General features: G+C 31.9%; 1 protein-coding gene across 2 annotated transcripts; it reads right to left on the bottom strand.

Moving 5' to 3' along the window:
* Nucleotides 1-699: 699 nt before the first annotated feature.
* On the bottom strand, nt 700-17595 carry LOC126832459 (rac GTPase-activating protein 1). Of its 2 annotated transcripts, none has more exons than XM_050563237.2 (20): nt 17471-17595; nt 14776-14857; nt 14385-14526; nt 13673-13733; nt 13112-13251; nt 11894-12086; nt 11248-11407; nt 10988-11069; nt 10657-10756; nt 10154-10199; nt 9882-9979; nt 9183-9236; nt 8549-8613; nt 8047-8110; nt 7489-7706; nt 6791-6923; nt 6030-6147; nt 5048-5141; nt 3768-3868; nt 700-2478 (listed from the first exon to the last, which is right to left on the bottom strand). In XM_050563237.2, the coding sequence occupies exons 1-19, from the start codon at nt 17495-17497 to the stop codon at nt 3787-3789; spliced, it is 1959 nt and encodes a 652-aa protein (XP_050419194.1). In that variant the 5' UTR covers nt 17498-17595; the 3' UTR covers nt 700-2478; nt 3768-3786. The 2 variants fall into 2 exon arrangements, with proteins under 2 accessions (XP_050419194.1, XP_050419193.1); XM_050563236.2 differs by lacking the exons at nt 3768-3868; nt 17471-17595 and adding exons at nt 15098-15268; nt 17316-17379.
* Nucleotides 17596-17717: the final 122 nt, after the last annotated feature.

Here is a 17717-nt window from a genome sequence, read left to right as displayed (position 1 = left end):
TATCTCTGTCTTAGTCTTAATTGCTCTAGTTAGTGCAGTACTGCAGTCCCATATCAAGAGTTACTGTAGGCTGTAATACTGCTATAGTATTAGGGTAAAATTTTTGTCTTCATTTGCCCAATTGATGCAGAAAAATAAGACCTTAAACCCTTTTTCTTGCATGTCAAAGAGTTTGGAAGGTAACTTTGGGGTAAGTCCTGGATAAGTTCTGAATACTATAGGCCATGTCATACATGGGAGCATGTTCCTGAAGCAACGACTGCGAGTTTCACAACATCTGGCCGTTGCTGGTTTACTTCACAATTCCCGAACTTATAGCTATGTTATCTACAGACACGTGAGCAGTAGCGTCCAATCAGAGGTTGTGACATCACTACCTCCACGGAAACCTTGACATTGAATGAACCTTGAACTTTGCAACTCGATTATCACAGGTAGACATTTTAGCTTGAAAGCGCGAGACTTGGTATTCGCGACGTTCGAGGAATCTGATAGGCTGACAAGTGGGGCTTGTACACAATCGAAATTAGTGCCGCAATATGCAGGGTATTACGTGAAGGCTTTGATAAGATGTATGTAGTTAAAGCGAGGTCAAGCCTTCTATTGAAGATGACATGGGAGTTAACTCCATTTAAACATCTATTTATGAAGACTTTCCAATGTATAAAATACACAATATTATTCAACCAAAAATATGTTTAAAAAGTTTATTATAAAAAAATAGATGGAAGTTGATGAAATATATAAAAACTAAAAATTTGAAATAATGAAAAACTAAATGCAAGAGAAGAAAAACTAATAATCTAAATAAACAGAATGACTGAAGAGAATGTGATGAAGGATTTATGGTCAGGGGCTACTAGTGTAAAATAGAACATGATTATATATATCAAGAACAAAATCTAGAACCTTAAAGTACAGCCCTTCATAACTCACATTAGAAAATTTCCCAGCCTAAAATTCAATGTAAATATTAAATAATTTGTTCCTTTATTTATATAAATGAATAATGAAAATGCAGCATATAGAAGGATATATGTAAAGGTGAGCTTTACTACACTGGAGTTTTACTATAATGTTGATAAGGTCGTCAGTCACTATATAATAGTGAAATATTATACACAATAACTTTAATACAGACAAGGTACCCACATTATAGTAAAAGCCTAGTATACAAGTTTGATCCCACGGTAGAGTATTAATCACCATAACCTAATAAATACCATTATGATAATTAAATACTTTAAACTTGTATACACAAGTTCTATAGTATTATACAGGCAATAGAACAAATAAAACTATATTGGTATACACAAGATGTGAAATAAGCCAAATTAATGGTAATAAGTGACTGAAAGATCAAAATAAATTTTCTACCTAATAATATTTACAAATAGAACACAACCAATGTCTGGCAGTGAAATGAGTATATACCAGTATCCTACCAGCTATGAATAATATATCTTTATTGGGTTTAATTACTGCATAGTTATAATATATGCCTTGATGTGATATCAATGTTTATACATATTCAGATATTTATTGTATCTTTCTATTCAAATTATATTAACTCATATAATTGACAGTGACACAACCTACTTCTGCCTGGTGACTATTGAACGCATAATAATGATTTTATCAGGCACAAATATTTTAAGTCATAATTATTAATCATAACAGAGGCATATCTTATATGAACTCTCAAACTTTATTAAATGAAAGGATTGTATTAGGCATTAATTAACTTTATCTTTAACATATCACATTAAACTACACCAATGTATTATTGAATCTTAATTTAACCTGCTGTAATGATGCGTACAGTCACAGATATTTTATGTCATAATTATTAATCATAACAGAGGCATATATCTTATATGAACTTTATTAACAGAAAGGATTGTATTAGGCATTAGTTAACTTATCTTTAACTAACACATCACATTAAACGACACCAATGTATTATTGTATCTTATTAATTTAAACTGCTGTATGAATTATCACTGATACTGGTAGTATGGTACTAGTTTAATGATATTTAACACAATAATACATTAGTTGGTCTAACTTCATTCTTATGGGCAACTTGTGCCATTAACACAGGTTGAACTGGATTCTTTTGTGCTAGTTACACCATTTTCACAATCACAATTTTTTAACAGCTGGTTTTGTCTGCATAGTTTTAAGCCAATGGATGGACCTGTATTGATTTCCATCAATTCACGTAATTCCGACGTATAATCAAAGTTTTCAATTACCGGGTATCAATTACAAGGACATGAAATTGATCTAAGAGCACTGATATATAAAAGTCTATGTACAAAAACATATATATCCTTAATAATTATACTATACACTATGTACAAGCTATGGTTTAGTCAGTGTTGTCCAGTAATAGACTCAGTTATCTAGTTAACAAATGGTGAATTGAAGAAATGATTTGGCTTCCTGCTTATTGTCTTGCTCTTGTCACCAAACCTGCAAAAAGAAGTAAATATTTTGTTTTAAAAGTTTGAAATATTTAAAATTTCAAGTAAGCATTTATCATTTACAAGAACAATTAGTAATGTTGTTTGAGACAGAGAATCAAGACGAGCTATCTAGGTTCTTCTTCATAGCTTTTGTTAAAAATAAAATAACTGACAGGAAGTGACATCTTGTCCACACCTGTATTTTGAAACAAAGAGATGTATAATCAAAAGATTGCACATAATAAAAGAAAACTTTATTAGGTGCTAAAATTTAATTAGTTTAAGAATGTTTTTCGTTGACACATTAATTTAATAAACATGTTAAAACAACATACTCTCTATAGTAGAGCTTAGTTAATAACTACATGTGATCTATATCTACCATTCTACAATTAGTCATACAACAAAAACAAATGTTGTTTAACATAGAAGTAAAAAGTTGAGAAAGAATCAACTGTAATATATATGGTAAATATGTACCATCAGGCAGACTAGAAAATTGTCTAAAAAGTAAAAATGCACTTTTCATACAAATAAAGAAAGTTATGTTAATAGTGAAATTGTTTAATTACGTCACAAGCTTTGTGATGTCGTTCAAATACATCACAGAAGATAATGAACTTTACCAGTTCCCAAATATCATTCTTTATTAAATAAAATATTCTTAATACTAAAACAAATATGATTATGCCAGTCTGATTATCTCCTCCAATAATGATTCATTATGGTCCGACTATTTACATAAATAACAAAAGACAAAAATTTATATATGGGCATGGCCCTTTGGAATAAATTCTCCTCTATTCTACCAGTCTTGTTTTTGAAAGAAAATGGCTAGTTTGTACAAAAAAAAATAATAAGAAAGAATTATTTTTACTTTATTTGTCTAAGATTAAGACAAAAGGAATTAATGTCAACTTGGCATGGATGGAACACTTATTGGGAAAAAAATATTTTAAAATAAATGTAAATTTATGTGTTTTAGTCTTAATCTCTATATTCCACCTTTATTCATATAAATATTATAATAAATATGCTTCACCTAGCCTAGACAGTAAATAAAGAGAGACAGAAAGCAATTTATATACAATAAGATCAAAAGATTACTAAAATACCCAAGAAAAAAGAATATTTGAAAGCTTTTTCCATTGTTAATAAAATATTCGAAGCTGATAAATATTTAATATAAAAAGTAAACTAGATCTAAATAAAAATAAAGAATATATTTGATTTTCTGCGGCAATAATTATTACCCAATGAAGCGGTTTGATTTTCTACAAAAGCTACCATAGATACCTGACATGCTAATCTCCCTTCACAAATAACTCTCACTAATATTAGCCAATGGAGCTCCTTGTTGATGAATGCCTGATCTACGCAGTGGAGGCATCAACGGCCTAAACATAAAGCATCATATTAAACCATGGGGACCACAGCCGATCCATGATTTATAAATGATGTTAGTATGATATATGAAGTATTATTTTAAGGCACCTTAATATTGATATATATATATATATTGGTTATTAGTTTAGGTTTAATTTCATAGTTTAGTTTATATTTCAATTTGTGCAATATTCCTAAATATTATATCTGACCCTTCAAGGAAGAAATATGAAATGCAGTATATTTGTTTTAATGTTATGAAGAAATAGAAATGAGATTTAATTATAGGAATTATTTCCACCAGATGAAATGGTTTGAGTTTTTAATATTAAAGAGTGTGATTATAACAATTGAGATCAGATCTCTGTTAGTACAGTTCACAGTGCAACTAGAGTAATTCCAGAACATGTCTATGAATTAAGTCCAGTTCACAGTACAGTAATCCTACAGAACAAGTCTGTTCCAGTGTTAGTTGAAGTATTAAGTCCAGTTCACAGTGCAATTAGAGTAATCCTACAGAACATGTATTTAGTATCTCCAATAGATCGAGTTTCTTAGTCAGTTTGTGTCTTTTTTTTCGAGATAGGATCATTTCTTGGAGGTAAATTTACGTCTGACAGACCATCAAGTTTAATGAATATCAATAGCATAACATGTGATTACAGGTTTTGCTAAAATATTGAATTTATTACAGTACTTGAAATATGGAAATATTTTATAAATTGAAATTATTTTGCCAGCAACGTAATATGTATGTCAATGAATGTAACTTCAAATCATGTGATAGAAGGAATTAGCTCACTTGGTTATTTTTAAAAAATAATAATCAAGACTAATAACTTGCAGCACTGGGAATTGGACCATAGATGAAATATTAGTTGAATCATTATTGAAGCAGTGGTTGAATTAGTATGAGGAAATAAATAAAGTAGAGGATGTTAGCCAGAATTAATACACCAAAACATTTTTATGGAGAATATCACAAAGAGCAATATCTGAATCTGACAAAGAAAGTTTGAGCTTAATATTATTTAAGACATACAGTGAATTAAACTGAATACTTAATCGTATTCATTATTTTTAACATTTAATCCAAATATAGTTACTTATGAAAATATTCTAAAATATTTAACTTGAAAATTTATATTGCTATTTTGAGATTAAGATTTATATATAACCATTATCCTTACCTTGGTGTAGTCTGAGTTTGAGTCAAAACTCGACTTTTCTGGTATTCTTCATAAGATCCTGGCGTTAAAATCGGTCCAAGACGACTTCTCAAAGCTGAAATAATTATAATGAAACAGAAAATGAACAATTTATTATGAGATGAAGATTTTTATTTATCTTATACAGGAACAGTGTAGTGATTTTTTCAGCAGAAGTTTAGAAGTGAAAGTTTATGTCCTTGAATCAATTAGTACATGTTATTCCTATTCTAAATGTAACTGGGTAGGTAGGCATAGTGTATTAAGAAAAACATCTCAAAAATATAAGGCCATACAAAAAATATATTCTGGTTCTCAGAGAAATCCCTACAATAAATCTAATGCAGGAGGGGACAGAGAGAGAGAGAGAGAGAGAGAGAGAGAGATGAGATTTAACATCCACTCAACACAAACTAGGTCATTTCAGGACCAACATATGGTTCAATTTGAATTCAATAATTTTCTTGCGCGTAGTCTTTAGCAGTGGGAGCAAACTGGAGGACACAGAGAAAACCCACGAGGTTGGACAGGCGACCCTACTCCTTGTAAAGTACAACCAGTGAATCGAAACCATGCCAGTTGTGAGTTGACGCAATGACAGACCGCATGATAAAGCGCTCATCATTTGGCCATCCACCCCCCTGAGGCAGGAGGTAGGTTTTTCTACTGTCGTACTGGACTAAACAACTTCTCATTTTAAGGCACTTCATTTATTTCATGTTGTTTATAGCAATGTGTGATTATCCAGTAAGATTTCTGCATTCATTCAAATTTTTATTTATAGATTTACTTCCTTTAACCAAGTAAAATATTTACATGTGGTAATTATTTTTTGAAATAAAAACAGGTCATGGTGCTCTTTTTAAGTGACGCAAGATTATCTAAGAACTAGAATATTTCTTTTATATGGCCTAAATTATTTAGTTCATAGGATTTTCTTTTATTTTGTAGAATATTATATTACCTCCTTTAACTGGCGTAGGAGTACCTGGTGTACATTCTGTAGGATACAAGAAAGAATTCTCAACATCCATAAACCTCTGCCAATATTCATGTGGTATCTCTAATAAATACTCCATTACCTACAAATATACAACTAATTAAAAACATTGTAAACAGAACTGGTTACACCTGTCTATGTGAAAGGTTCTTAGAAACCTTTAAAACTGGTCATGTACAACTACCAGTTTTCCTGTGGATTGGTAGTAATAGGTCATCCAATGTATAGATAACCCTTTTTTCAGACAAAAGAATTATGCCGTTATTTAAACATACATTATGCAAGAGCAAAATCGGCCCATTGCAGGTCTTTCTTTTGGCCTGAAATGTTATAAAAACCATTAATTAAACATTAATTAACTTATCCAGACCATAATCAGCTTTCGATGTCAAGGCTTGCCTGCGATTTTGTTGGATTGCAGTCCTATTTGCTGCAAAACTTTCCTTCGTGATTAACGATTAAATGGATAATCAAGACTATTAGTTTTGTCTTATCGACTTCAGTAATGATGATCGAGGCTAAGCGGAACTTTCATCCGCTTGGTTCTCGGTTCATAGTGGATCAATTTGACTGAAATTTTCAGCAAATTGCCTTTACATTATGTAGTTTTTAACTATTATAGTGAGAACTGCCAACTCGTTATCTCATCTCCCATAATGTATCTTTAATTAAGAATGAACTGGGGTTTAATTTCTTTTTTGCTAATATTTAAGAAAGTCACTCACCATATTTTGTCGTCTGGTTTCATTAATCATCTGCATTGGTTCTGGTTCAGCACAAGAGTATCCTACCACAGTTGGACCGAAAACTTTAGATAAATTACTGGATGGCATTTTACACTCAGGTGTTTGGGAAACTCTGAAAAAATAGACATCATACTGACATCATCAATCTATTCAGAGAGAATAATATCTGTTAAAGATGAACAATTTCACTTAATTACTCACTGGCAGAAACATGGGATTGATTGATACACTCTGAAATATTATCAGGATGATATGTTGATTCTTTTGAAGTAAAACTTGTTTCAATAAAATAGATAATATACATTTAAAAAAAAAAAAGCTCAGTGACTCGGTTTCTTAGAAATCCAATCAGTTTACATCAGTATATCACATCATGTGCATTATTAGTTTCTTATTTAAATTTGAATCCTGGAATAGGCTGTGAAGAATTGTTTCAATTTTCCAGATTGATTGTCACTAGGAAAGCATGCCTAGTTGTTCCGAAGGTGATATATATATATATTTGAGTTAATGTAGACAAATCTCCAATACCAACGGGTCCGCACAGTTGCATTTACAAATAAAATAAAATTAAAGGAAAACTTACATGGCCCAGTCTCACTAAGAACATATAACTAAATGAAAATTACAAATATATAACTGGGGAAATAGCCCATAGTCTGATTTGTATTTATTACCTTAGTAAATGTATAATAAGGAAAGCCATGGTATCCCGATTAGGTTGTGGTAATCTATCAATACAATCATATAACCCATCTAACTTAGATCTTAAATCAGGTCTCTCTGCAGCATGAACGAAATCATTCCACAAAGCATACGTCACCAACGGTTCTTTTAAATGTCTCAAGAAATCTTTGATACAACCACAAATGGCATGTATATCTGTTATATGAGACTGAAAACAAAATAAAAATTGATCTGAATACGAGACTGAATACAAAATCAAATCTTTTACAATCATATATAAAATATAATGGTTGAAACTTCTGCCTCAACCGTGCTTTGAATTCCTACTGTCAAGAGATTTATTTTATCAGCAGTCCCAATGACTTGAAAACCACATAAATAATTAAATAATAGAAATGTTATTGATCCTATATTTCACACTGTACATGTAGTCACATTTTCCTTTCATAATTGATGTCACTTTTTGAATGTTACATTTTGCAATATAAAATTGACAATGGAATGTCGTTATAACTATGCTGAATAAATAAAATCAACTTTATACTCACCAAGTTAGGGATACCCTTTCCACGTAAAAACTTCTCTTTCAAATCTTTTACTTCTCTATCAGAGCTGAAAGATATATTTAAATAAATCAATTCATTTTTCTCATTTCCTGAAAATCCCACCAATAGTATAAAGCTTACTTCATTCAATGACTTATAAAAAGATTTTATCAATTACAGAAAGGGAGAAATGGGGTTTAATATCCACTTGACACAAACTAGGTAATTTCGGGACCTAATTTGGTTCAATTTTATTTCAATAATTTCGATTATGCGCAAGCGTCTTTAGATATGTGTGTGGGGGGAAGTTTGAACAGACAACTCTACTCCCTGTAATGTACAAGCAGAGAATCCAAAAACCATGCCATTAAAATGACAAATCTTATAATCTAACGTGCACACGGTAAACCATTTGCCTCCACTCCCCTCGATCACAGAAAGTAACAATGATATATTCAATAGTAAACACAAAAGACAGTAAATTATAGTGTATGAAAATATTTACCCAGGTACACGATAAATCCCAACTTCATTTAATCCTCTTGATTCCAACTCATTGACACAATGTACCTTTATAGAAAAATAAAATACCTTGAAGATATATTGCCTGATCATTACTTAAAGAGCTGAATATTGTGAAAGTTGAATCTCTAATAGATATATCAGTCTAAACCTGGTTAAATTCTGTTCAGTATTTACAAAGTTATGAGTGTAACAAGACACAGCCATCTTTTATCAGTAGCAGTGAAACCTAATGGACCAAGTTTAAATCAAACTGAATCCAAGCCGGATGATTATATAGTGTTGGTATTTTGATTTTTTTTTCTTAATTAAATGTTAAATAATCAATCTAAGTACATATTAGCGTGGATTAGGCCATGAGAAATTTCATATTTTAACCAAAATGCTAATGACCAGCTGTCACTTTTCATTAATACCAATGTTTGCCAAAATTGTTAACAATTAAAAAGGAATTCTGTCCTTTTTTATTTTCTTTTGAGCTTTGGGTTCAACTAAATGACCTAATTAACCCTGAGTGAACTCATCTATAAAACCATCATATGATATAAAATTATATCTCCGACCTCAAGACGTAGCTTTTCAATTAATTCATATATTTACATAGTAAATAAACTTACAATAAGGGCTGGTAACATGGGTGGTTCAACTGATGTATAGTCTGATATAAGACCCTGAAAATATAACAGGAGAACTGTATAACAAACAATAGACAAAACACAACAGCACAACTACATACATACTTAAAAGTATTTAAAAAGAGGAAAAATATCGAAAGAAAACATCTGTGTCTGAGTGTTAATATACAAGTTCAAAAACATAACATTGCTAAGGAGGACAATTTAAATTGCCTTTACATGAGTTCATCGTATACAAATTCTATGAGGTTCAACATCTTAAACTCTTAAACATACATTTTGCAAGAGCTAAATCTGCCTATTGCAGGTCTTTCTATAGGCTTCAAATGTTACCTAAATAATTAATTATACATTAATTAACTTATTCAAACCATAATCAACTCTCAATTCCATCGCTAGCCTGCTATATTTAGCGGATTGGAATACATTTTGTGATGGATGAATAAATGTAAAAAATGGATAATCAAGACTGTGTTTTATCATACTGCCATTAGTAATGATGATCGAGGCTAGCCGAAAATTCAGAAGCTAATATCTTGGTTCAGCGTGGAGCAATTTGACTGAAATTTTCAGAATATTTATATTTATTTTTAACTATTATAGCAAGAACTGTCAACGCTTTATCTTATCTCTTATAATGCCCCTTTAAGGTTTAATGAATATCTGAATATATGAACTTACTCCTTGTGTTTTTGATGTTCCTGGTGTGCTAGGGCATGATGGGAAACATGGTAATGGTAGTTTATCTTTACATTCAGGATGACACATTGATCGACAATCTATAAGATAAAACATTTACATTAATTTCATCCGTTGGTAAAACTCTTGTTAACACATAAGCTAAATGCTGATATATAAATAAAATAAATTCCATTCTACTTGCAGATTTTATATTTCCTTTTGTTCTATTTAACAATGTCTAACATTACGAAACTCTCCAAAAGTTCTCTTACCTTTGCATTTCATTCCAAGCTTACCAAATCGGATTCTCTTTCCACACTGGAAATACAAAATATAATTTATTAAATAGTTCAAACAATAATTATAATATATTATTATATGAAAGTAATAGTGTATACAATGAACATTATTATCATCAACACATATGGGTCCGTATATTATCCTGATGCTGGTCGAGAAAGTTCATAAGCATTTTCCGATGTGGTTCCCACTTGTCAGTAGTGCAGGACAGAGGGCCTGGCAAGGGAATATGTCAACAAGTCATCAGATGGGTCGAAAACCCAGGTACAATGTACACATTGGCATGCACATAAAAGAACCCTCGACAGTTGGAATTCAAAATAAGAGCAAACAATAGTGCCGCTATCCAGGCAAAATTTCCTCTCATAGTACACTGTATGGCGTATACCTGTCTCCATTAGCCCAGTTGGTGCAGAAAAGTAGAACGTTAAATACCTCTAAACCCTTTAATATAAATGTGATAAAATAGACTTACTGGTACACAAGATTCTGGTTTGATGACTGTTTTTGATATAAAAACATGAACTCTGTTTAAACCTTTACTAGCAGAATTAGCTTTTCTCATTATTGGTGTCCTACAGAAAACAATCATTAAAATCAACAATTACCTGAACGATTACCAATATTGGTGATGAATTTAATCAAATTTAACAAATATACACAAGGTCGCAATGTGGTCTGAGAAGTGAGTCGAAAACATTTTTCTATGAACCGAACCCAGCATGGTTGAGAATGAATATCAAATTCTTTTTTGTGAATAATCTGACCAAATATAAATAATGCATGTAATATGAAGGTATACGTACTGAGGTGTTCTCTTGTTATTTTTATTACGATTACCAGGTGTTTTACTGCCCCAGAAAGAATCATCAGACTCAGGATCACTGTCTGCAATAAAACAATAAACACAGGTAAATTCAATTCAACTATCTCTTGAAAGGTAGATGGAGTCACGGAAAAGGTCCAGACTCAAATTCAGATTTTTCTTTTTACTGTCTATCTGCCCGATTCACTTACCGATATAGATCTCTATATGGTTTATTAAGATGTTTATCAAGAGACTTACCGATATCTCTACTTGGTTTATTAAGAAGATGTTTATCAAGTGCTGGTTCACTGAAACTTTTGTTTAATTTAGGAACTCTAACTTCTGTTTCAGCATACATGGGTTGACCATGTTGATCTACAGCTATTGTAGTTGTGGTTACTATCGAACCATTAGGATCCTGTAATATATAAACCATTGAAACTTCACTTTAATAGAAATATTATTATTTTACATAAAAACAAACCATGTCCAGTAATTATAAGGAAAACATACAACATTAAGTTGCTCTGGCCATCTACCGAATCCTACAAACCAGCGTTAAACAAGTACACTTAGAATTTCTTAATCAATATTTAACATTTAGTATGATCATAGACAGATTGATGAAGGCAAAATTATTCCGAAGGACATAGAATGCTGCAGTCATTATTGTGTTGTGTTTCCGTCTACTCTTCCACAAAAAGTTCTTTTAGATGCTTGTTAATGACGTGTACACTGGTAGATTCTGTTTTATCATCCCATCCGATTGACTAAGATGTAAATACAATCATTAAAGTGTATTATATTTTTAGAAACAGGGACAAGGTAATAAAATCATGAAGGTCTCCCTGTACATATTTCACCCAAACTACCATGATAAAGAGGAAAAGTAATTAGTATGTACCTCTCCTGTGCCCAAACATTGACGTTTAGGTGGAGTTGTATTATGATGATCATATTCGTCTTCTACTGGTGGAGCAGATGGACGTTTCCATTTTCTACCACTACGTAGATGTGAGGCTTCTAAATCATCTTCTGTTTTATCGTAGCTGATATCTGACAGGATGGAGGCCGAGGATTCCAATATAGCTTGCATTCTACAACAAAATAATACATAATTTCTTTACTTGCTTGGACATATTGTTTTATAGTATGTACCAAATTTTAAAACCTTGGAATAATCTAGAATCTAAAAACATTTAACACGGCTGTCATCAGGAAAAAGACTTACAGTAGAGTGGGTTTTATTTTTCTTATATGAGGAACGTGGATTGAACAGGTGAGATTTCCGTAGGACTTAAAATTACAAATAACACAAGAAATATATCGTCCATGTATTGCCAATTGGTAAAAGATAACTTGGATTTTCAGCTCGCACAAACTACCGTACAGGTGTTACAGACAACAAACTACCGTACAGGTGTTACAGACTACCGTACAGGTGTTACAGACAACAAACTACCGTACAGGTGTTACAGACAACAAACTACCGTACAGGTGTTACAGACAACAAACTACCGTACAGGTGTTACAAACTACCGTACAGGTGTTACAGACAACAAACTACCGTACAGGTGTTACAGACAACAAACTACCGTACAGGAGTTACAGGTGTTACAGACAAGAAATGAAAACCAGGCCCTGAGTTCATAAAGCATTCTCAGGCTTAAGTTAAGAATTTACACAAAATTGTTCGCCTTATTTTAATTAAAATATAGCCTTTACAAAACTTTTGTTGATCTAATATATCAAATACATCATTAAGAAACTATGTGCAAAGTTTTGTGTTTCCAGATCAAAGATATTTCTGTTTGAAGTGATTGAAAGTTGAGTAAATTCTTAACTTCAGTTTTAGAATGCTTTGTGAACTCGGGGCCAGACATAAAACATTCCTGGAGTTTCATCTTATTTTCAAACCGTCATTGAAAGATTACTTCCTTTTTACATATAAAATGCTTCCTTTTTACATATAACATGCTAAGCAGTAGTTTCAGTGGATTCCAATATGAGCTACAAAAGTAATTGTTTTAGGAAACCAGGATAGTAAATATTTACATGATACACCAAGTACAAGAGGGTTTATAGTAATAGGGTACCATAGTTAACAACAAATTATAATTACTTCTTTGGTGATTCATGTCGAGATGTCTGTTGTGTCATACTAAGAAAGGCAAGTCTTTCTCTATCTTGTTCATTTAACATGATACTATTACCACCATTTTTATTATTTAACATTTCTCGTATCAGAGCTATCTGTCTTTCCTAAAAAAATAAATAAAAAAATAAACATTGACTGGAGAGTTATTATCAATGATTCTTTAATCTAAAAGTAATATATTCAGAAAATAAGGGTGAAAAAGGAATGTTTATATCTTTGTAGGCACTACGGGCTACTCTTTATATCGAATTCCAACTGCCAAGGGATCTTTTACATGCCCCCTAATTTTTACGCAGAATCTCTGTTTTCGTCTGATCCGAACGACTAGACAGCTGTCCTTGCAGACCCCCATCCTGCACCACTGACAAGGGGGAACCACACCGGAAAATACCAATGAACTTTCTCAGCCAACACTGGGAGCAAACCCACAACCTCCAGACTTGCGGGCCAGTGTCTTACTCACTGAGTCTCCATGGCTCCCCTACTTGTAGGATATACATGTATAACACTAGATAATATACATACCACTGCTTCTTTCTCCAACTCCACTTGTTTACGTCTCTGCATTTCATAGTCAATCTGTGTTCTAGAAATAATATGTAGAAAATATATACTTTGATCTTCATATTAAATACTGCATACAGTTTGATATTAAATATTTGTGCAATTGTTTTACGCTACTTATTACACAGTAATTATTTGTAAATATAAAGAAACATTTTAAAAGTTTGATGTTTTACTGACAAACTGTCAGAGTGATCAGTGATCACACAATCTGTCCAGTAATTTGTTCTAGTAATAGTAATTACCGGGCCGCAAATCCATCATAAACATGTTCATATTGCATGTAAATGCTAAGGGTTACTGGATCTCTGACAAGGATTCAAGTCTGTTAACTACAGAATTAACGGCTAATAATAGTTATAAGAGTGATGGACAGATTCTTTAAGTCTAAATGAAATGAAATTCGGTGTAATGTCTAAATGTTTTGCACTGACTGGGATAATGAAGATGGGCATATGCCATGCAGTGTGCTGCAAGGGGAAATTTTGCCTGGACAGTGACACTATGACCTACCCTTAATTTGAATTCCAACTGTCAACGGTTCTTTTACATGCATGCCAATGTTTCTTATAGAAGTCTAGACAACTGTAAGTGTTTTGGAAAATAATCTAACCCACATCCATTAATGTTTACAGGAAAAAAGTGTGAATTATCTTCAAATATTAAAACTTACTTAGCATGTTTTAGTCTAGTATGTAATTTACTGTTCTCTGATGATAGTTGTTCAACTTTCTCCTGTAAAACATCAACATTCTGTTCAGCTACCATCCATTTTCTTCTACAATCTTCTTGTCCATGAACAAAAACTTTAAATTCTGAAACATAATTTATACAGAAATTTGAATATGTTACTTTGACACAACAAAAACTCTAATCTCATGATCACATTTGCCGAGATTTCTCATTGCAATTTATGAAATTATGCCAGTAAACTTTCAAGGCCACATTATTTATAACATGCTATTAAGTAGCCTAGAAAGGTTACAGATTGCAATATAACTTTAATATACAAGAGAATTAAATAACAAAATATTCTAATCTAACTATTATTATTAATATCTTACCTAATTCACAGCTTTCTTTAAGAACTCTGGCATCTCTTGCTAAATCATCAAATGCTGCTACCAATGATAACTTGGCATCAGACTGAAAAACAAAAACCTTCTACTCTAGAAACTCATTTATTTTTAAAAAAAACAAACAAACACTATTAATGCTTACCCAATCCTGTACCAAGAATACCAGGATAACATCTGGCAATGACTAGCACAACTATCCTTACTCTATTTCATTAAAAGTTCTTTTTTTTTTCACATAAATTTATTGTTATAAATTATTTTCTTTCACTATGAATATGATGATCACATAAACTCTTAGAAATCTTACATTGAGACTTGAAGATGATGTTCGAATATCTTCTTTAGAGGGACGCTTTGAAACCCCTCCATATCTGAGATATTTGGAGGATACATGCTCCTTAGATGTGGATCTTAACATGGCAACTTTTTCTTAAAATCTACATTGGACACAAATCCTAATTCTCAATATATGGTTAACCTACACAAACATATATAATCAGACATGTAGCCACCTTTAAGTCATTAATTATAAACTGGCTTGGTAAAACCTAGGTTTAATTAAACTGTAAATAGATTTGTCAGTAAAAACAACATGTCAGTTTAATAGCTAGACAAACCCTTAATTACTTCACACATTACAATGAGACTAGACTACTAATTTCAGACATTTGTTAAAATTAAAAATTGCTCATTTCTTTAAATTTAAAATTGACATTAGTATACAACTGAACATGATAGTATTAAGGACTGTAAAATAATTAGATTTGAAATTCAAATATACATCTAATACACCAGGATCAACTACGGTAACTATCTGTACAGTTTTGTATTGTGCCAAAGTTACAAGAAATTTCTAAAATTTTCCGTTTCAAATAAATGTAAAATACATTCTGTTTTAAACGTACATATTATTTACAAACTGTCAATCTGTTTGTAAACAACATGTAAACTTTATAGATTTAACATAACAATTATAATATGTGTTTGTAAGATATAATTCTCAGCTTACTGTTGAGTTTTTTTTTTTTACTTTGCTTAGGAGTGGTTTCAATGAGAAACACAGGCTAGGTCATTTTGGGACTAGCATATGATTCAATTTCATTTCAATAATTCACTTGCGTGTAGGGGTCTTTTTAGCAGTGGAAGGAAACTGGACGACCCACAGAAAACCCACAAAGAAGTTAAATCGCTAATTTTTGGGACCTAAAAATTAGACACAAATGGGTAGCAACGCATGTAATACAACGCATGTAATAGTAATATGAATGTATATAAACTGATTCACATTTAACCGTTTTCGTTTTTACTTGAATTTCAAATCAGTTATGTTCGCCGAAATATGTGAGAAGTCTCAATCGCACGGCAATCTCTAGCGCCTCGTTATTCCAGTCTACACCAGTAGTATTTACTGTGCCTGCTCCCCAGATAAGAATATGGTTTCATCATTTGACATGGCTTGTGGAATATGTCTAGCCTCGTTCTTCGAGTCCCTTGTTACAAATTTCGCCGAAATGCATTCTGGTACAAGATTTATGTACCAATGGTAAAATGCTTATTTTGTCTTAAATATTGGATATCAGCAGAAGCCCATCTTTTCCCGGTAAGATAACAATATCAATGTTGAATTAAATTGATAAATATTTGTGTTTTCAATGTCAAAGACTGCACTGGATCAGTGGATGATATTGTGGGCTAAAGACTTAGCTGTTTTATTAATTGCTATGAAAATCTGAATTTGTTACTGTGATTGGAACTATACTATTACTATGTTACTATGTCTTTCTTTGAGCTTTCAAGAGCTAATCAGATGATTTAGTTCAATATTTTGCCGAAAATGTCCTTTTTGTTGTAATTGTAATTCCATTTGAAAACTAGTTTATTTCTGTGTTTTTGTTTAATCTTTTCTTAAAGAAAAGGCTAATGTTAGGCTAAAGTCAAGTTGTGATATTTGATTTGACATTTACATAGATTCACTCGACCAACACTATCCGTATCAGGTAGTAGTGAGCCAGGTACAGTATTGCAATGTTACTTTATGTAATATTTTGTATAATAATTTTATGAAATTCAAAGTAAATAAATATGTACATCATGTGATGTAATAAGAAATACATTTAATTTAAGCTACATGTATATAGCCAGTGGCTAGTCTAAAAAAAAAGCATTTTAATTTTAGTTTTAGAAAGAATTAGAAAGGTATGCAAACTACAAAATCAAATAAGGTGAATAAATTATTGGTGTGGCTGTTTAGAATGACCTGGTAGATCTATCAGTATCAACCAACAAAAATTATGCTAAATCTGTCATCTCACTGCAAGTGCAATGCAATGAACAAACATTGATTGAACCTTATCAGCTTATCTATCTAATCTCAGTGAATCAGTCACCCAGTCCAGGACATTTTCGTAAGTTTCAAGTTATATCAAACATAAAAAATAAAGTATGGTGATATTGACATGCGTATAGATTCGAACTTAATCAACGAGGGTGGAATAGCAAATTAACCCCAACAGAGAAGCATAAACCTTGTCGAAGACGAAGATAAGATGCTCAGCCTCAGTCTGCCGACAGTTTAAAAGTCAACCAACTCAAAATAAAACCAGATTTACAAACTGGTGGACTTTGTTTCGTTCCAAGCTGAATACGTTAATCATAACTTAAAAGAGTGAGTTGTAATTACCTGTGAACCTTTACGTTCGTGCAACATTTTGAGCTGATTAATAATCACCTTTCAAGCTGACATTGTTTTCAAATATTATTGTTTCCCTCCCGGCAGAATTTTAAACTCGTAATCACCTCAACCAATCAAAATACTCTATTTATTAAAAAAAAGAGAGGCGCCATCTGTTATAATCAAAGAGGAGATAATTCTCAAAAACAGGCAGTAGTTCTTCGGTCTCGGGTTTTTATCGTTAGCGTGGCCGCTT

The sequence above is a fragment of the Patella vulgata genome, chromosome 9 (genome assembly GCF_932274485.2).
Source record: "Patella vulgata chromosome 9, xgPatVulg1.2, whole genome shotgun sequence".
NCBI lineage: Eukaryota > Metazoa > Mollusca > Gastropoda > Patellidae > Patella > Patella vulgata.
The sequence above is the reverse complement of the archived record's forward strand: the minus strand, read 5'-3'. Positions and strand labels throughout refer to the sequence as shown.